The sequence below is a fragment of the Perognathus longimembris genome, chromosome 18 (assembly GCF_023159225.1).
Source record: "Perognathus longimembris pacificus isolate PPM17 chromosome 18, ASM2315922v1, whole genome shotgun sequence".
Taxonomy (NCBI): domain Eukaryota; kingdom Metazoa; phylum Chordata; class Mammalia; order Rodentia; family Heteromyidae; genus Perognathus; species Perognathus longimembris.
The window spans coordinates 3,548,016-3,568,987 of record NC_063178.1 but is presented as its reverse complement, the minus strand read 5'-3'; the positions used below and the strand labels follow the sequence as shown (position 1 = coordinate 3,568,987).

The following is a 20,972-nucleotide window of genomic DNA, read 5'->3' as shown; positions in this document are numbered from 1 at the left end:
GTGGGTGACCTGGGCAGCGAGCCTCCCCCCCCCCCGCCCCCGCCTGCCACTCAGTAGGAGATCTGGGGAGATAGGCCCCGAGTTTCCTCCCGGTTTGATGGTCAGGCAAAGAGTGAGCATGTGTGCCACAGAGCACCAGGAGCCGCCCTTGGCTTGTGGTCAGTCTTGCCTGTTCCTCACCGCCCCCGGGATGAGCAAGGTCAGGGCACAGAAGGTTGGATATTGAGGTTTCTAGCTACGTGAGGTTGAAAAAAGAGTTTATCTGCTCCATCAAAGGGCGCCCAGGTCAGCACAGAACCAGATGTTCTGGGTGCACGGTCTCCTTCCGTGTGTCCCAGCAAGGCGACAGATAGCAGGTGCTGACCCCGAGTAGAGCGCCCTTGGCCTGGGCCAGTGGCCTTCGATTTCCTTACTGCAGCTACGTTCCTCCATTGCTTGTCTCTCTTCCTAGACGGTTTGAGCAGGACAGTGTGTGTGTGTCCAAACGGTATCAAGGCCGAGTCAAAGCCAGGCACCTGTATTTTGTGTTTCTTGGCCCTCGTTAAATGGAAGGAGCGCTGGTCACAGAATGTCGGGCGTGCGGGACGTGGCGGCGGCTCTTCCTTGACATGGAGGAATCAGGCCGGCAGGAGAGTGACTGTCTGAGACATGCCTTCTGACGATTGGCTAAGACAAATGGAATTAACCTGCAGCGTAATCCCATTATGCGTTGCCCGTCTCTGTCAGCATCCATCCGTCATCTGTCCGCCGGGGAGCCGGAGATGAGCTCGTGTACCCAGCCCTCCACTGGCCCCACGAGTGGGCTCTTGGGTCGGGAGCTTAAAGGCTCACAGGAAATTCAATTGAGCACGCCCTAACGGTCGCAGCGCAATAATAGCTCTCATTTATTGAGTGCCCATTCTCACCAGATGCTGGGCTAAATAGTTCCTTGTTAGGTGAGTGCCGCACGGATTATCCTCCTTTCGTGTGTGAGGCGATGGAGGCTTAGGGGTATTAACTCTGGGAGAGCCAAGCAAAGGCAGGCGCAGCAGGTGGCGGAGGTGCAGCGGAGCCCGGCGCCCGGCCCCCGTAGTGGACGAGGAGGCTACAGCAGGCGGTGCGGGTTGAGGGGTGCGGGTTGAGGGGCTGGGAGCACTCCTGGAGGGAGACGGGACGTCCTCCAAAGCGGCTGCGCTGCACCGTGAAGGCACGGAGCGGCCGATGGGGGTAGGGGGTGAGCTCCAGGACGAGCCCCCTCCGTAAGGAGAGGTGCCGCATGGGGGTGGGGTGGGGGGGTCAGGAAGTCGTCCCGGGTGAGCAGGCCTGGAGCTGGGAAGAGCACTGGAGTCGGAGTCCCAGCTCCTCTGGGGGGGCCGGTGCGCGGTGGGGGGGCGGGGGGTCTTCAGGGTGGAGCGGACGACGCCTCCCTTCAGGAAAGGGTTGCGTGAGCACTTCTCTTTCTCCCTGTCTCTTTACACATTGGGCCGGTGCTTTAGACTCCAGGAGTCCTTACCAGAAAGCACGTGCTGACGAGGAAGCAGAGGCCCCGGGCGTGGCCAGGCCGTAGCCGTTTGCGGGGCCCAGGTGTCATTCGAATCAGACGCACTGAGAGCTTCCTCCTGTAAGCATGGCGGGGCGGTTACAAAGAAACTCTAATTGAAAAGGGCTTGTCCTGGGATGACGAAAGGGGCGGCGTTGATCATTGCCTCGTACTGACACGCCGAACTGAGACTCAAAGATAATAATAAAAAGAAGTAAATAAGTGAATGGCCATCCTGGAGAGGCAGGGCATGAAAGGCTGCACTGTTTGAATAAGAAGCCGGTGTGGACGTGGTTGTCACCGGTTATTAACAGCAGAGCAGAGGCCTGTGACAAGCCGGGGGACGGCCTGGTGGCGATGGTGCTGGCCACGCACAGAGCTGGGCCCAGAGTCAGGTCCGCGGTGACCAGCCAGTCTCTGATTTCTTTCTTAAAATACTGGCTATAAAATGTTTAATAGATGATAGTTCTTTGGGAAGATTTATAGGCGTTATAAACATAGGACACTCGGTTGGCATTTTATTTAAGTTCCGTTGGGTATAATGAGCCCAAAGGGGAGTCTAGGCCCTCAGGCCCGGGGCTCCGTGGGCTCCTGGTGGCTGAGTGCTGCTCTACACTGCGTGTGCACACACGCTCGTGTACACCCGTGGGCTGGTTTTCCCCACGGGAAGCAGTGCTGTAGGGTCCTGTGTAGCGTGGCCCGGCAGCGTGGGTGCTGCCGCTCGCGCACCTGCCCCGGGGAGCCCTCAGGACGGTGCCGTTCGTCCCCGGGGCCTCCCGGCTGGCACGGGTGGGAGCTCACGAGGCGTGCGCTGCAGTTGAGCTCAGATGACTCCGGTTGCACAAAGGAGGTACCGTTCCACAGAGTAGCCCGCAGGTGCGACGCATCTTGATGGGTGTCACCGCCCCTCTCGCCTGGCCCTCGGTTGTCTTGTCCCTAGGCTGTGCCTTGTACATGAGGACCCCCCCCCCCCCCCCCCGTCCCTCTCTTCACTTCTCTGCCCCGCCCGCCTGTCAGTTGCTCGCTGTTTACTTTTTAGGGCTACCAGTTCGTTTTTCTAAGGCACTGCTCTGTGGGGCTTGTTAGTGCTCCCCCAGTGTCCTTCCCCCGTCCCAGGCTCCCGCGTGGCCTCGCGCCCCTCCGTGCCGTCGGTCTCCCGTCTGGGGACAGGAGCGGAGCCGGAAGCGCGGGTGGGCTACTGCGGGACGGAGCCCGGGAGGCAGGCTGTGCTCACCCGCGGAACTGGAGAGCGCCCGAGAAGATGTCTGCCTCAGAGGCAGCTCCTCCTCCTTCCTCGATGGTGGACGGGAAAGTGGTGCCGGATGAGTGGACGGGCGCGTCGTGAACTCTGGCTCCGACCGTTCACACGTGCTTCCAACCAAGTGCACAGCGGTGTCTTGGAATTTTGGGAAATGGCAGTGCGAAGCGCTTCCCGTTCCGTGTCTTAGGCCTCTTGGGGGGCAGGTACTTCTGAGAACCCTGCGGGGTTGCCGTGTGCTGGAAGCTGCAGCCGCGGGGCGTGATCGCTCAGCAACTTGAGTTCCCCCTTTTCCCCCTTTTTGGTATGAATTGGAAAAGAACCCGGTTAGCTGGCCCTTTTGTTGTGATTCAGCCAGTGTATGCTTTCTGTGAAAAAGAGGAAGACGTACTAAATCACTTAGCGGCAGAACGCCACGCCACACAAATACCGTGGGAAAAGCAAATGGGATCCCATTATTCATAGCTGAACCGGAGTTCCTCGGACGCATTGGCTGCTTTCTGCTGAAGGGCGGCCTCCTCCTCCTCCGCCTCCTCCTCCGCCTCCTCCTCCGCCTCCTCCTCCTCCCCCTCCCTCTCCCCCTCCCCCTCCCCTCCCCTCCCCTTCCCCCTCCCCTCCCCCCCCCCCTCCTCCTCCTCCTTTCCGCAGAGCATGGGGCCAGCTGTTGACGTACAGCAGCCGCCTTGGCGGTGGTTTGTCGGTGGTGGGGCTTCCGCTCCAGCGAGCCTGGGGCATCGGCCTCGGGGCGGCCCCTGTTGCTTCGTGGTGCTCTGGGTGGGAACGCAGGTGGATGGATGGCCCCACCCTTGCGTGAAGGGCGAGGCACGTCTGGAATCGTCCCTCGGTTCAGAGAGTCAGGCCACGTGTGTTGACTCAAGATTGAAAGGCGTGGATTTCTGAAGTGTGACTAGGAAGCTAGAGTGTCATTCTTAAATGATTAAGAGCACCGTAACAATTTAAATCTCTATGGCAATCTGCCCTCTATTTTTTTTCTTTTTTGATTTTGGAATTGAAGTAAGAATGATCAGGAAATTTAGAGTATTTAGAGATTTAAACAAAATACTAGTTATGGGTGTAAACAAAAAGTCCGATATGACCTGAGGAGATTTTTTTTCAGGTGTCTGTAGTTTATCGATCATGATGAATACTGTGTGTGGGGTGGGGGGAGGGTGTGCTGAAGACAATGGAAATAATTAAGAAGTTGGCTGACGGGTACATTCAGGCAATGGGCGGAGTTGGGATGGAGGAAGAATGACAGAAGGGTGCTGTGGATCACATGCGTCGTACACACGAACCGCTCTGGTAAAAGGCAAACGGGTGGGTTAAACACGGAACCTAAACTGAAGCCGGGGAAGGGGTGGGTGAGAGCGCTGAAAGCGATGACCGCCACCGGGGGGCGCTGTCCTCACAAACCGTGCTGGCGGACGGAAACCTCTTGGACAACTGTTTAAATCTAATGAAGTTTGGGGTTTTGTTTTTTTTTAAGACTTGGCAGACCCGAGTTGGTCCATCTCGCGGTGCACGTGGGGAAATAGGGTCAGGAGGTTGTGATCTGGCCAGATTAAAAAACCCTCGCACACAGCAGCACTGGGACGCAGCCAGAGTTAGGAGGAAAATTCGAAGACGTGGATGTAGGTAGAGATCGCTTAGATTTGAAACTAAAAGAAGGGTCTTCCCCCCAAAATGTTGACATAGTGGACTTTATGATGGCTAATATTCTGAGAAATTTAGATGACGAAAGATGAGCTAGAGACAGGGAGAAAATATTTGCACCACAGATTCAACAAGAACAACAAAAAACCCATGAAGAACTCTAGGCTGGGCGCTGGTGGTTCCCATCTGTCATCCTAGCTACTGGGGAGGACCAGGGCTCAAAGTCAGTCCCGGCAGAAGAGTCTACGAGACGCTTGTCTCCACTTACACACACACACACACACACACACACACACACACACACACACAGTGCCAACCTTGAGCAAAATAACTCAGAAGTAGCACCCAGGCCCCGAATTTAATCCTAGGAACTGTAAAAAACAAACAAAAAACCAGAACCTCTTAGTATTATTAAAGATTAAAATAGAAATATGTAGATCTTTCACCAGTGACAATACACACATGGAAAATAAACACCTGAAAAGATGCTCTGCCATCTTTGTTATCAGAGCGAAGCACATCGAAACCACGTTGAGATAGCGCTTACACACGGCTCAGGTGTGAAACAGTAATGACTCCAGGGCTGCCCAGGGTGCTCGGAAGCTGGTTGTGCAAACACTGGCACTGGGAGTGTAAAGCCGTCCAGCTCCTCTGGAAAGAGGAACTGAAGTGAGGCAAAAATCACACCCCCGGGGCGTTTCTTCCAAAGGAATGAAAAGTTAGTGTCCACGTAGACTCTTCTATACAGTTCTCGTAGCAACTCTGGTCATCATCCAGCCACACCGGAAGCCTCTTCGGGGCCCTTCGCAGGAAGTAGTTAGGTCGAGTGGCTCCCCGTGCTATTGAATACTGCCCGGCAGAGAGCGCGGATGAACTTGAAAGGAGTTACGCTTCCACCAAAGCCACCCTCAGTGAGAGAGGGAGGAGAAGCGTTCTTTTCACACGTACGCCTGGTGGAAACGGTGACCGTGGAGACGGAGGAAAGGCGAGTGGGGGACGGAGCAGGGGGTGGGGCGAGGCGCCGCTGGCAAGGGTCTCGCAGTGGGGGCTACATGAAGTTACACGCGTGAGGAGATCACGTGGCACTCTGTACACCGTGTGCACGCCATGTGCATGCGTACTGCACGTACAGACACACGTGCACACAAGCATGTACTCAGGCCACTGCGCAGATACAGGGGCACACCTGTACATGCCATGCATGTCACATGCAGGTAGGCGTGCACGCATGAAACAGCATGCACGTGTGTGTGTCCCTGCACACACCTGTGTTTTCCGTACAGACCATCCAGCGGTGCGCGTGCCCGTGTGACACACCATATATACATACGTGTGCGTGCGAGTTACATCCTATGCTCCTGACGGTGCGTACGACATTCACACCGACACCGACGTACACGTGTAATGGGGAAGTAGGACTAATCTTCGTGTGTGGCACCAGCCTCAGTTTCCTGGTTCTGAGCTTGTATTCTGACCATCCAGATCTTAATGGCGAGAAGCTGGGGAAGACTGCGTGTAACCTCTTTTTGCGTTTCTTTCTTACCTGGGCTGACCTGCTCCGAAGTACGTGAAGAGGTAACATGGCCTCGGGTTTGTGGGGTGACCCGCAACCCCACGAGGGAAAAGGGAAGGGGACACAGAGCATGGGCGACAAAGTGCGAGGAGCAAGACCGTCGGTCATTTTCTTGGTCTCTGCCCATGTATCGAGGGGTGCTGGCAGTGTTGCCGCAGTGGGGTCATTGCAAATCCGGTTGCATGGGACTTGGAGTGTGGATCTCTCCTGCTGCGCTCGATGGCGCTCGCTTTAGAGGTGAGGCTTCCGGGCCGCATGGCGGCTCTTGGTGGGAAAGGCCGCGGTGGCCGCGCTTCCTTCCGTTGCCACTTTTCTCTGTATTCTCGCCATCACTTGGTACGCTGATTCCGGAATGGCTCCGGGTGCCGCGCCGCGGGCTCGGTTCGTCTGGAGGCAGGGTAGTGTTCTGCGTTCTCGTGCACAGGTACGCTGTTCTGCCTCTGGGTCCCTGGATCCTTCCTCCTTCCCCGTGCTGACTTGTGCAGATCCGCTCTGTGGAGCTCTCTTTACAGGCCTGCTGTTCTTATTGTTTGTTTCTGGGTTGTAGTGAACCTTTGTGTTTACCGACGCTGGCCCATTGCTTCCTGTTGTCAAAGCGATGAAGTCTTCAATCAACCCAGCAGTTTCCCTGTTTTCCGAAAGCACACCATTTTGGTTCCAAAGTGGGTTCTGTTGGCACAGAGTTCTGTGCTCGTCCCTTGCGGCTCAGCTCACCCCCTTGGCACTGGAGACAGGCCAGCCAAGCGGCTGTCTGCATCCCAGAAGTGGTGTGGAAATGGCATTCTACCAACTGAGCCACTGCTCTACTGCCAGCTTTTTGTTACTAATCGGAGATAGGAGTCTCACGGACTTTCCTGCCCGGGCTGGCTTTGCACCTCGATCCTCAGATCTCAGCCTCCTGAGTAGCTGGGATAGCAAGTGTGAGCCACCAGGGCCCAGTGATGGCTTGGACCTTGTGTTCTTCTTTAGCACATGACCCCAACATCTCCCCCTTGTGGAGGGTTTGAAAACAGCACCATCTCAGGAAGCTCGACGTGATGAGCTTGGATATGTAACAGTGAATAAGTACTTGTTCAATCTCTCTCTGTCTGTCTCTGTCTCTGTCTCTCTCTCTCTCTCTCTGCCTCCTTCCCTCCCTTCCTTCCTTCCTTCCTTGCTTTTGTTGTTGGTGGTGGTCATGGGGGTTGAACTCGGGGCCTGGGTGCTGTTCCTGAGCTCTTTGGCTCAAGGCTAGTGCTCTACCACTTGAGCCACAGCACCACTTCCTACTTGTTCAATTATTTCATGCTTCGTGTTTCCTGAGACATTTTCTAGCGTGTGCTTTTGATCTGTTCCACTTTCGTAGAAGGAAGATTGGTGTTATTACCTGTATTTCATCCATGAGAAAAATGAGGCATTAGATTCGTTTGATGGCTAGCCGATTCAGGACCCTCGGTGTGTTCAGGTTGCTCAGCGTCAGGAGAGTCCAGCCTGTGTCCCTCCTGCTGCCCAGAGCAGGAGAATGCTACGTGCAAAAGCCATCTTCTGGAGAAAAGAGAAGCTTACCGTGCGCTAAATCACCAGCACCCGAATCTGCACCTTCAGGGGTGCCCGAAGGCTTCAGAGAGCCTCCTTAGGAAGGCCTCACACAGCCATTGAATTCCAAACATGGAAATGCTGGCCTCCTTCCCCCACTCGCTGACGGAATAATAAAACTCCCGACACCAAGAAGAGAAGGGGTCACCTGGGAGCGGCTGCGTGTACTCGGAACGAACCCCCGGAAGTGGGCTGCTGTGTCTGTGTTCCCGTCTGGGACTGTGTGGCCGGCCAGGATTCCAGCCTGGTGCCGGCAGCCGAAGCGGGCTGGCTCTGCCCCCGTTCCGGGGGAGTCCACGTCCGCCGGCTCGGGCGCCCGGCCGGATGCCAGGGCGCAGGCACGGGAGCTCGGCTAGCCTCTTTTGGTCTTTTTAACGTTTGCAGGTGTTGAGCCAACTTCTTCTTCTTCACTTTTGTGACCCTGGCTTTGCCCTGAGGTGCTAAGCTGTCACAGAGACTGTGAGCTCAAGAAGATATATTTTGAAAGAGGAAAGAAAAATTAGACCTTCTCTCTTGAGTATTATCCAAACCTATACTGACAATTTCTGCTTTCCTTGCATTTTTCTCTTTAAGTTTATGGCTTGCCTATAAATCTCTCTTCTCTGTAACAGAATGTAATGATTTTAATTTCTACTGCTGGAATTTTAAGTATTACAGTGCTACATTGAGAATAATAAGTAGCATTTTTTTTTTTATGAAACTGTGTTTCAAAAGATGGCATTTATTTTCTCCTCACTGTGGTATCAATTTCTGCGTGTACTTCCGGGTCGCAGTTTCTTATCCTCGGCGAGAAGCCGAGGAAGACTCCGTGTAACCTCTTCCTGCGTTGTGTAACCTCTTCCTGCGTTTCTTTCTAACCCGGGCTGACCTGCTCCAAAGTACATGGAGAGGTAACATGGCCTTGGGTTTGTGGGTGACCCATTAGCCACTGCGCACCGCCACGGTCTGGACCTGTGGTGCCCTCCGGGTTGGGCGTCGTCTGGGGTAACAGCAGGAAGTCGTGTCTCAGTTCACCCTCCACTGAAGATGGCGAGCTGCTGAGACCTGGACAGGACGGGAATTTAGAAGCGTCTGTTTGGACCAGAGCGGGAGATCTTAGTGGATAGGAACATAGTGTTATCTTAGTTGATAGGAACGTTTTTGAGCCCCGTGTCCTGGGTAAGAAACAACTATGGTGTGCCTTGGTCTTTCGCCTGAAAGCCAGTTGCTATGAGGAGTGGAGATCATGTCGGGCGTTGGAGGCCGGGGGCTGCAGATTTTTGGGCACAGGGCCCAGTCATGAAGGGCCCTGGCTTTGCAGGGGGTGTGGGCGACTCTGGGCCAGGCTGCCGGCAGGGAGCCCGCGGTACCCAGGGGCGAACGCGGGCTGCCACACGCGCGGGCTGGCTCTGATCTGGGTACCGTGTGTGGCGTGGGGAGGTGGCCCTGTCCTGTCCCGCGTCACCGAGGCCAGGCTCCGAGAGGATGGAGGCCGGGGATCCCTTTGGGGTCTGGTCTGGAGACCGATGACATAGTAGGTGCAGGTTGGCAATCCAACCAAATCACATTCCTGCTCTTCCACTTCAGATCGCCTTTTTGTCTCTCTGGGTTCGCGTCGGCGTGGCGAGGGGGCTTGGAGGGGGAGGTCCCGTAGGTATCAGGATGACGCGTACGCCTCTCCTTCGGGGGGTTCTGGGCTGCGGGAGGGATGTGCAAGGGGAATGTCTGCATTTCCGTTTCTAGACGGAAGCTCTGCAGCTTTCCAGAGCCGGGCCACATCCCGAGTGAGGCGGGCCACAGTGAAGGCCAGGCGGAGTTCCCCTCAGACGCCCAGGGAGGAAGTTGGTGAGACTGCGTTGCCTTAGGATTTATCAAGACTAGGACCCGTTGGTAGAGTTGTGAGGGCGGAGGCCGGAAAGCCCCCGGGGCAGCGTGCAGTGCCCGGGTGGCCCTGAGGCCCAAGTTCCGCCTTCCCTCATCGTCCCCCTGCACAGCCGCCCCTACCAGCTGCCTGTCCCGTCTTTCCTCTGCCCTGGCGCGTCCTGTCTGGGGACCTGAGCAGGCCACGGGTTTCGTTTCTCAAGTGCTGGGCAGGAAACGGAATGGATTAGATAGCATCACAATTAACACGGGAAGGGCGACTTCACTGGTTCTGCTACAAAGGACGCTTGGGGAAAATCAGTTGCTTCTGCAAGGGCTGGAGTGGCTGTCTCCTCTGGTGAGCTGAGCCGTGTGTGTGTGTGTGTGTGTGTGTGTGTGTCACATGGGGGGGGGGTGTTTGCCTTGCCATCTAAGGGAAGGAAGAAGCACTTGTCCTGTAAGCAGGAGACAGGAGATTAGGTCAGCCAGAATTGGTCTGAGTCCTGCTGAGGTGCAGGTGCTATGCTACCCCCTCTTCCTTGCGCCCTCGAGCATGGTGAAGTAAAGCAGAAGGGTAAGCGCCGTCCGCCCGTGCCATTTCTCCTTTCCTGGAAGAGCCTGGACCTTCTGGGCTGCCGATCTTCCAGGCTCTAGGGTTCTCTTTCGTTTACAGATAGTGTCCCCCCCCCCCCCCGTGTCTTCAAAGCCACACATTTCTTTCATTCTGTTGTGTTGCGGGTTCAGTCCTCTCTGTAGAAAGAGGTCAAAAGGGTAAAGTGTGAAGGCAACTTCGCAGCCAGCCTCTGGAATGATATTTAGTCCTTATTTCCCTCGTGAATTCCAGTGATATTCCTCAGCATGCCAGGACACGTACAGAGGTGGGGGGGGGGTAGTGGGGTGGTGGTGGTGGTGGTATTTTGGACATTTGTTCTAGAATGAAATTTGACAAGACACTTCCAGAAGTGATTGAGTATCAAAAATGACCTATGAACAGCCCACGGCCACGATGGTGAAGTTCACCACGGTGGTGAGGTGTAATTATTGAACAGATTCTTCCCCTGTGGCTATACAATACGCATGATAACGGTGATGCACCACTTTACTGAAACTTTTTTATTTGTAACTCTTTGAGGAATGATGGGTGGTTTAGCCAAAACGTTAGGATTTTTTTTTTTTTTAAAACAGATTCCCAGAGAATTCAAGGGTAGAAATCAGTCTATCAGTATTCTTGGCATGTTGGAACTTAGCATTCAGAAAGACTGTTGCCTTGTTAATGAAGGCTGTTTTTTTTTGTGTGTGTGTTTTTTTTGTCTCAGACCCACCCGGCGTGGCTTCACATTTAGGGAAGATGTAAACATGGTCTTGACCTCCCTTCTCCTCTGCATGTGAATCTTTGGCTTTGACATTTGAATTCTTATTTCGGTGATAAGTACTGTCCTCATCTAGTTTGGATTTTAGTGGGTTCTTCTTTTGCTTTGTTTTATCTGATGTTCCCTTTGGTCTTAGTGATTTGGTTTTTTTAAAAAAAAAATTCTGTAGTTTAAAGTCCTTGTGACTGACATGCTTGATTAGGGGGGAAATCTCATTAACGGAAGGAGATGGAAATCAGTAATGGTATTGGCCAGCTCTCTCCAACCCAGACCGTAACACCATCCATTGCCAATTCAGTTAATGAGAACCCATGCAGATCGGATAGCTTTCTGTGCCAGCAGACGTGAATGAGATTGCACAGATCTAATTCTGGACTCTTGAGCTGAAACGGAGCCAGAAGGGGTCGGGGACCGCACATCTCTTGAGAAAATAAGTTTTATGTAGCAGGGACATTGTGATTGTGTTATTGAGGATGTTTAAAGGTGGGGGAAGATGCCACGGTGAATGATACGTGTTCTTTTCTGTTTCAAATGCTACTCATATAAGGCAGAGAAAACAAGTGTTTGTTTTGGGACTCTGTTAAATGATCAACTTTATCTGTTGAGACCATTCTGAAGGTATTTTTTCCCCTTCTCTTGCAGGTGACATCACACAAAAGGGATATGAAAAGAAGAGGTCAAAACTGATTGGAGCCTACCTTCCCCAGCCCCCAAGTACGTACATGTTGTTGAGTAGCATGGCATGTGGTTTTCACTGTGGTGCGCGCATAAAAGGCAGAACTGAGGTCCTTCGGTCCTGAATCCGCATGAATGTCACACATTTGACCAGCATGCTCACTGTGTCTGATTCTTTTGTGTGATGTTTTGAAAGTGTAGAAGTTACAAGGCAAGTGTGGTTTTCCTGTGAACATGCTTATTAATAAGTTTAATAGATATATTGATTCCTTTGAAATGCCCTACTGATAAAATGTGCGTATTGGTGATTTCAATGTGATCTCTGGATTCATTGAATTAATTATTGCTCTTGACTATGACTTTAAAAAAGGGTTTTATGGGTGTTGTGGGGGGGTGAGAAATCTAGAAAATGATATGATATCCTACTTAGGATTAGGAAATTGTGAAGGCTGGTTGTGGGCAGAGGTGGCTATCAAACGGATGGTACCAATGGCTGGAAGGGGCCAAGACTGTCTCCAGGGTGTCCAGCTGTGGAGGGTGCCCCTGCGCGCACCCAGGGCTCCGTCCATTTCAGGGAGAAAAGATGGTACTGGACCCAGGTGTCAGCGCCTCCTTCCCTGACACCTCGCTTTCCTTGGAGGAGTCCGCTGTGTGTGTGGAGTTCCCCCTGTGCCGGTGGTTTTGTTCTCGGGCGTTGGTTGTGTGCGCGTGGTCTCCCTCTCTTTGCTTTTGAAGGAGGTCGATGCAGAGTGGCCCGTGTGTGGCCTTCGTGTTGGAGGGCTGGGTTTCCCGTGGTCCGCTGGTGTGTGTGAGAGGAAGGAGGGTGGCCTCACTGGAGAAGAGCGAGCCGCTGGTGTGTGTGAGAGGAAGGAGGGTGGCCTCACTGGAGAAGAGCGAGCCGCTGGTGTGTGTGAGAGGAAGGAGGGTGGCCTCACTGGAGAAGAGCGAGCCAGGGACGGACGGCGTAGGGCGCGTGTCGATCGGTGCGGCTCCTCTGGGCCTCTCCATTAGGTGCCGGTCTTCGGTAGAGCCCTGTGGCGAGGGCCCGCGTCCAAGAGGGAGCCTGGGGGGCTGGCTGGGGGCCTCGATGCCGCCCTCTTGCGGTTTCCTCGCTTTACCAAACAAAAGTGAAACAGAAGCAGTTCCTCCTTTTCCCAGAGGAAGGTGCTGGAGCCGCCACCGGGCTGGAACTGCCCCGCGCCGGCTGGGGGCCGAGGCGTCGGAGCCCCGCGCCCCCCCCCCCCCCGCAGCCCCCCGGCAGCCAGCGTGCTGTTCTGCATGGGGTCGGCAGCTCTGCTCAGCGCTGTAACAAATTTAAAAAAAACTAAAGTCTGAATTAATTAGTTTTTTTTCAACTTGTTACAGCAGCGAACGGAGCTGCCGTGGTTCGGTGTAGACTGCAGCACGGTGAAGTGGCGACGAGGAGACCCTTCCGTCCTGCCCACATCGGGGTGTGCGACATCCGAGACGCCGCGGCCCGGGAGCGGGAGCGGGCAGCCAGCGCCACGGGGAACCGGCCTCTGTTTTACTTTCGTTTCGGTGAGCTGCGTGGCCCAGACCCCGGCCGGGGCCCTTCGCCAAGCCCAGGGCGCGGTCCAGTCCCCCGCCGGGGCCCGTCACCAAGGGCCAGGCGTGGTCCAGAAACTCTGGCCGAAGCCCATCAGGCACAGGGCATGGTCCAGAGACCCCCGGCCAGAGGGCAGGGCATGGCCCCACAGGCTCTCGTCATGCTCCTTCTTCGAACACGGACCAGGATTGGTCCACCCGAGCCCGAGCCCTTGCCGTGTTAGTGTTCCTCCCTCGGCCTTGGTCTCCAGTACAGGACCTGATACCGACCCCCACGTACGCTTGAGGAAAGAAGGATGCGGGACAAATGGCAAAATCCTTCCTAAAATGGCCAGCCTTCTCACTGTCTCATAACCAGAAACCCAGGCAAAAGGTCTTGGAGAGGTGCTAAGAAGGTGTGGTTTTTAGAGGTAGAAGCTCACTGTATTCCTGTAAGCAAAGAGCAAGATTAGAAGCCTTTGAACCAGAAACGTCAAACCAGCTGACCATAGGGCAAATTCTGGGGGGAGAGGGGCACCCCACTGGAAAATGGCATTATTTCCTACAGAGCACGGCACAGAAGAAGCCGATGAGGTAGAAGATGACATCACGGCACCCTTGACTAGAATAAGGAACTAGGCATTTGTAGATTGGGTTTGGGGAATTCATGCTCACAGTTCTCTCTCAAATCAGATGCATGGGTTTAAAACCACGGACAAACAAGATTGGGGTATGGCTCTCTGCATGCGGAAGGCCCTCAGCTTGATCAGGTAGGGGAGACAGGAAGGATGGAGGGACGAATGGGTGGGAGCTGAGCCCGGGTCCCACAGGGAGTCATCGGGGCTCCTCGCCTGCTTCCGGCCGGCCGTCCACGGCTCCTGCTCTGGAATCTCAGGAGCAGACACCCCGGCTGCCTCTCAGCTCTGGCTGTCCTTTATCCTCTCCGGCCCTTCGGACAGTCGTCACACCCTTTTAAGGAAAGGAGAGAGGACCGAAGGATCCGTGACAGAGTTGGGTGTTCCCTGTGAAGTCTGGTCTGAAATACCAGACCAAGGTAGAACTTCCTCGGGAGGGCGGGTGTGCTGAGCTCCGCTCCGCGCTGCAGGCCAGCCCGGCCCGGCCGTGACCTCTGTCCCCACTTGGGACAGGGGAGTCAGTCCCACTGCTTCTGCAGTGCTGATCACTCCCTGCTCAGGAGGGGTGGTCAGACAGGTAACCAGCGACCATCTAGCACTCGGTTCTGCGGGGAGGAGTCGATAGAACAGCTGTTCCTAAGGCAGAAGGTACTTCCTTGACTGTTCCTATCTGAGGAACAATTCTAGGGTCTGTATGAAAAACACATTTAAAAAAAAAATAGTGTTCCATACAGTTTCCTGTAAGGAGCATCTTGTGTTTGGAGCATCTTGCGTGGTATTATTTTATGTTGAGGATCGTGAGTTGAACTTCACGCCTTGCACTTGCTAGGCCGTCACTTGAGCCAGACCTCCACACCTTTTGGTGTTAGGTTTTGCTTCAGGTAGGATGTCATTTCCACCCAGGGCGAGCCGCAGACTTCCTACCTGGGTTCTCTTGGTATAGCTGGGATGTCCAGCTACTGTGTCCGGCTTTGTGGTTGAAACGGAGTTTCACTAACATTTTCCTTAGGCTGGCCTCCCACCTCGAGCCTCATCTCCTGAGTGGATGGGATTATAGGCAGGAGCTGCGACATCCGGCTTATGTTACTCTTGTTCCAAAGAAAACATCGAGATCTCTCCAAAAAGCATTCTAGAAATATTTGTAAGATGTGGCTTAAGACACACGGCTGCAGTTTGAATGAAGTCAAGATGAAACTAGGATGATTAGCCCCCGAGTTGGACATGTGGCCCCTTCCCAGGGTGCTGCTTGGGGCGAAAGGCCCGAGGAGAGCTGTGGTGAAGTGCATGCTGGGAAGGCAGGTTGTCTTTGTTGAGCGCATGTTCCTTGCCCAGCCCAGCCCAGATGAGAATCGGTGAAGGAGGAGGAAGGAGTTAGAGAGATTAGGGTGAAAATTATCTTCCAGGAGAACTTACTCATGTGGCATTGGTCCTCTTGTAGTTTTTTTTTTTCCTTCCCCTTTTAGACAACGTAGTGTCACTTTCAACAACATTTTTTCATTAAAATCTCCAAACTCGATTAAATGTTAAAAATAGAAAGTAGAATCCACTCCCCAGCACTCTTTGGGGATGTCGTGATACGGCTATCAGCTTGTGTAATGCATCACTCCAGCTTTTAGGACGCACAACATGGTGCTGGGAAGTAGCGGAATTTCAGCGTTGCTATGAATAGTAAAACTTGCCTTGCCCAAATATAGGCCTGCTTTCGTATGCATATTGGCTAGGTGTCACTTACTGCATGTCTGGCCAGGAAGTGGTTCTCCGCACAGAGCCCACCCTCCAGACTCAGCCGGCGTTTGCTTCCGTTATCAGCAGATTCAGGTTCCGTTTCAAGGACCAAGGATTCGCTGCGGCAGAGGCCTCTCGCAGGTGTGGTGGATTTAGCGCGTGTGAGCCAGTGAGCGTCTCTGTCTCCTGCCCTTCCTGCCCCTTCGATGTCTGGACACAGCCTCTGTGGTTCCCGAGAACACACGGGTTCCCGCTTGCTCCCACTGGAGACGGTGGACAGCCCCGTGTGCGGTGGGGGTGCTGGCTGCCCTCTGCTGCCTAGGCGTGTGTGCTGTGTCTCACAGTAGGACTCCTGGCATCTCGTGCCTTTCTGCCTGGGCCGGGTTTGGTCCAGCGCTCCGTCCAGCTGCCACTTCTCGGGGATTTCTTTTCTGCAGTTAGCCCAGCCTCAGGTGCTGGTCTTCAGGAAGTCCCGCCTCTGCGCCACTTCCCATGGCTATAGGTGGAAGTACCCCCTCTTCCCGCCCCTACCCCCGCCAGTGTGGCAGACTGCCTCAAGTTCCATCCCTGTGCCACCCACAGGTGAGCGCAGCCAGCGACATTGCTGACCAGTGGTCCGGGGAGGCAGGCGGGGGCCGCCAATGTCACCGGGCACGTTGTAGCACGGTGGTTGAATCTAAGAGGAGGAGAGCACGAGCAGGGGTGAAGGGAGGCCGTCCTCCCGCCTCATTCTTTTGGGGGCTGAGGTTACGGGCGCGCACCGCCACACTTGGCCTCAGAACCTTGCCGTGCTAGCCACACACCAGCCAAAGCTCGGCTGCTGGCGTTAGGTAGATGTCAGTGCCAAATTACCACCGATTCTGGATCTCCGGTGTCATGGTGTGCGAGCCCCTAATCACACTAGAGTGTATCAGGAAAGTCACTATGAAGCACAGCAGTAACAGTGCTGGTAACGACGTCACAATGAGATTCGCAGGGTGGGGAGGGAATTCCAGGCTTGTGTTTGGGAGGCTCTCATCCCAGTCTATGCAAAACAAATGTCATATGTTTCTTATCTGAACATACAAGCACTACTTACTCTCTGGCGGAGTCTTTGATTGAACTCATCGTAGAAATAAGTGCTGCTGTGTAAACCACAGGGTATAATTACGTGCTGGAAGAGCATAGGCCTCTGTTCAGAAATGTAAAAAAAAAATAGTCTTGGAGCTATGGAAAATCCCCAGGAGCCTCACGGAGCGTACCAGGCACGTTTTGCGTGTGTGCCAGGCTATGGTGGCTTCTTCTGGCCCCGAGGAAGCTCCGAGGCTCAGTGGTCCATCCTCAGTACCAGGAAGAAGCAGGGGAAATGGATTCCAGCACACGCCCAGGGAACTGGCTGCCCTTCACCTAGTAGATGTTCACCACCAAACCCGGGCATCTGTGGCTTAGAGGCAAATCCACTCACCTGAGCTACACAGTGAGTGGAACTCAAACCAGAGCTTGGATCAAGGCCTTCTCCATCCTCTCCAGCCTCTCCATATATTAAGTCCTCCTCCCTGTATCCTTCATGAGCTCGTTTTAAATTTTAGTGCAGCTAAGGGCTGGCTGTCATCCAAGCTGTGTGGGAGTTGGAGGTCAGGATGGCCCTGGAGGAAAGTGCAGTTCCTTCTCTGAAAAGTAAACTACAGCACAAAGGACTTGGGGGAGTGGTTCAAGTGGAGAGTGCTTGCCAGCCCAAGACACTGACTTCAGACGACCCCCCACCCCCAAAATGATTGTTGGAAACCAAGATCTTTCCGTTTATGTCTCTCACGTTCCGGATTTGCTGTGTGAACAGCTAGGCCTTCGTCTGACCTGTCGCACATTCTGTTAGAGCAGGTGGGTGGCCGGGCCCTGGGCGCCTCCCTCCCACAGCTGACTTTGGAAGACTGTTGTGTTGTCTGGTGTGTCTCTTACCATAGTCCTCATGAAATACTCAAAGGCACTTACTTGCTCACACGAAGTGGATGGATTGTTGAGGCATCAGGAGTATGGTACAATCTGCTTTGGGGCATCCTTTTTAAATTGTATGCTAGAAATAATTGGTGGAAGCTGTAGTATAAAGGGCTTCTCTGCTTTCTCTCCCTTTGGTTTTTGAGAAGTTTTCACATCTGGGAGATAGAAATGAGAATAGTTAGTGGGGTGGTGCTGAAGCTTGGAACCAGTGACTGTGTCCATCGAGTGTAGAAGGTTCAGCCGGAAGGGAAGGGGGCTGAGGCTGCTGGTGACGTCTGCTCAGAGAGCTTCCTCCCGTCGCCAGCGTGGTGACGAGAAGTGAAATGGCTGGAGCCTGCCTGGCGGAGGCCACGCTTCTTCACCAAGCCTTGGCAGGACACGTGGAGCGGAGGGAAAGGCACGGGTGATCCGAGGCTTCGGATCGTGGCGTGTTGGTTTGTCGGCTCCGTGCGGAAACTTGGAAGGGCCAGGTGTGTGGGCTCTTGGGGGGAGCTTAGTGCCGGAGGCTCATCTCTCTCTGTGCCCATTCCCATTCAAGGGGCAAAATAAGAATCTCACCGAGTGACCTTGTTGTTATTTAAGTCAAGATTGTCCAGCCCCTGTAGGGTCCTTAGAAAAAAATCATTCACTGGTTCCAAAGTACGGCCAGAGACCACGTGTGGCCATGCGTACTGCCCCATGGAGAGCAAGACAGACGCCAACTCCTGATGGCTCTTAAACCATCTGTTTTCTAGTGAGTATCTGGTTGAATCCGCCTTAGGGGCTCCAGGTTCATTCCTGAGCAGAAACCTGACGGTGAAGAAGCGGTTTCCATGTTGTTTGTCTTAGAACAGTGCTGTCAATCCAAGTTTTACAAGAGGATCCTCAAACATCCACCCCATTTATTTGTTCACCTAACAAGTATCGCAAGCCCTGCGGTTGGGCTTTCGAGGGCTCGTGCAGTGCAATCCTGAGCCGGGCTCAGCTCTGGGACTTGTTTCCCCCTGCAGGTCAAGGGTTGGGCTCATTTGGAAGGCATCGTGCTCAGAGGACAGGGGCCTCGGAGGCTTCTGGAAGTGACCTCTGTCACAAATGAAAAAGCAATTATGAGTAAAGAAAGTGATCAAATGCAACACAAGAATGACACAGGCTGCCTGAATTCAAATCCTGCTCTGCCTTCGTTTCCTCGTCCTTCAGATGGTGGAGACGAGAGCCCCTTGCCCTTAGTGGTTATGTTAGAAAGTTGACGTTATGGTAACACGGTACTTACACCAGTCCCACAGCTGGTTGTTTTTCCTGTCTAGAGATGGGCAGACGAGCACTGCACGAGTCGGGGAAGGGTCCCGGGGTTGCCGGAGGCAGCTCAGTGCCTGTGGCTGAGACGCCAAGCCCAGGGCCTCTCCCTCGGGCCGAGTTCTCTCTTTGTTCTTCAGGATGCGGCGCACGTGGCTAGTTGCCTATAAAGCATCTTGTCTTCAGCCTTGCCATCTTTTTGCCTGAGAGGCAGTCACTGTTGGGTCCTCCTGACTGCCACGTCTTGTGGGGACAGTCACCCTGTTTTCCTTGGAGCACCTTTCTTCTGGGCAACCGCATTGACCTCCTCACCTTGACCGCAGTTTCTGTGTGAGGCTCCCGGTCTGACTGCACACCTCCTGAGAACAGATTGCTGAGCCCCTCCCCAGTGCGGAGTCCAAACCAGGACTTGGTGTTTTGCTCCAAGGGCAGAGTTTGCTACTCCCCTTAGGGTCGACCTCATGGGGACAAGTCTCCTGGTGGCAGGCGGAGTTCCAACGGAGAGCAGTTCAGTCAGCTGGTGCTCTGGCCCCGTCAGAGCGCAGCATTCAGCCAAATCTCACTTGGAATCAAGTCTAGCAGAAACCAATGAGAGACATATGCACTCTACGGTTTTATTTTGAAAAGTGTCTTGTTGCTGGCAGTCGGTTAGGCCATTTTGTCTAGTTTCATTCATTTCATTTAAAAAACTTGTGTTGCCAGCTCCGCATCTTGACCTATAAGAGCAAGCGTTCGTAGTGGTGACACCTAACATGCAAAGTTGGCTTTGTGAGAACAGCCATGCCAGGCCCGGGAGCCATGCAAACATAGCTTGCAACTGCCTGTCCATTGCGGATTCCAGAAGTGAAGGACGCCTGTTGGCCTCCAACATGCCCAGGCCTCCTGCCTGTGGTTGTCCTAAGGGAATGAAAAAACTACCAAGGTTCTTGGTTTGAAGAGACCAGCCAGTTCTGAGAACAGAAACACTAAACCAGAATGCACACACTGAGGAGCAAAAATAAAATAGACCCTGTCCCTAGAGTGATGCACTGCGTGTGTGTGTGTGTGTGTGTGTGTGTGTGGTGTGTGTGTGTGTTTACAAGCTAAGAAACGGGGTCCATCTCCCTCGTCTCCCTCCTCCAATCAAAATAAAAGACCTACTGGATGGAGGTCCTGGTGGCTCCACCTGCAATTCTAGCTACCCGGGAGGCCGAGAAGGAGGTGGACGATGGTTGGAGGCCAGCTCGTGCGTGAAGCTCCCAAGGCCCCTTCCCAGCTCATAGCTGGGTGTGGTGGCGTACATCTGCTGTTCTGCCTACCCAGGGAGCCAAGACGAGGAATGTCATGGCTCCAGGCCAGCCTGAGTCAGGAAGGTCCTCAAAACACCCCATCTATCTCAGTGGAAGAACCTGGTGTGGTAGCACACGCCTGTCACCCCAGCTGCCCTGTGTAATGGGCAGCAAGAGAGTACCAGAGACCCTATCTCAAAAATGCAGCCAAGAGAGCTAGAAAGCTTGGACTAGGGATAGAGCACTTTCCTAGCGAGCCTGAGGTTCTGAGTTCAAACCCCAGAAGAAAGGACCACTAGAAATTAGGTGGTGCTCATAAGAAGAACTTTTGTTTTCTTCAGTGGGAATAGTCTATAAAGCCAAAACAGAGAAAAAATATGCCGTGTAAAGATACAGCATCCTCATATGGCAGATTACCTTTTTGACAATTATGGAAAGAAAAGACAGTGAATGAAATAAATGTCACCCAGATTCCCATGGGTAGGTAAGCCAGCGGGTCACATTTGGGTAGACTACAACGTAATGACCCTCTTTGACAAGAGGAGCAAAACATGGCCAAGAAAGGCATTTCAGTTCAGTTGGGGTGCTTTGAAAGGACTCGCAGTGGGTCCACTGACTGCCGTGGTCGTGAGAAGTGAGGTAGTATTAACTTCTGAATCACGGAAAGGTGTAAGATGGAAAGGTGTTTATCACCTGCTCATGCTGCTCACCGCCCCCCCCCCCCCGTAGGTAACCTAACTGGGGACCCGCATACATGCTGTCAAAAACTGTACAGAATTCTCCAGGGGAAAGGGGAATATCAAATCCACAGGAGTGGTGAATACTGAAAACCAGGGAGTCGCGTTTGCATTTCTGTTGTCAATTTCTTAAATGTCTGGCTTCTTTTCAGTGACTAGTGGTTCTTTTCTGAAGAAGCAACAGCTGATTGCTGATACTTAGTAGAAGTAATTTCTTTTATTCCTGAACCACAGTGATTGAATCCTTCCCAGAACACTTGATTTTTATCTAGAGTGTTCTTTGCCCCGCTCCATCGTCTCAGTGAAGTAGATGCTGTGATTTGCTTGGCAGATCTAGGTCATCATTGAATCACT

At 53.6% G+C, this 20,972-nt stretch overlaps 1 protein-coding gene across 1 annotated transcript in view; it reads left to right on the top strand.

The window, feature by feature from the left end:
- Positions 1-20,972, top strand: part of Dip2c (disco interacting protein 2 homolog C) — a 223,491-nt gene that overhangs the window by 123,496 nt on the left and 79,023 nt on the right. The window contains 2 exon segments of the mRNA XM_048367810.1: positions 11,430-11,501; positions 12,828-13,001. Coding sequence (XP_048223767.1) covers positions 11,430-11,501; positions 12,828-13,001 — 246 coding nt within the window.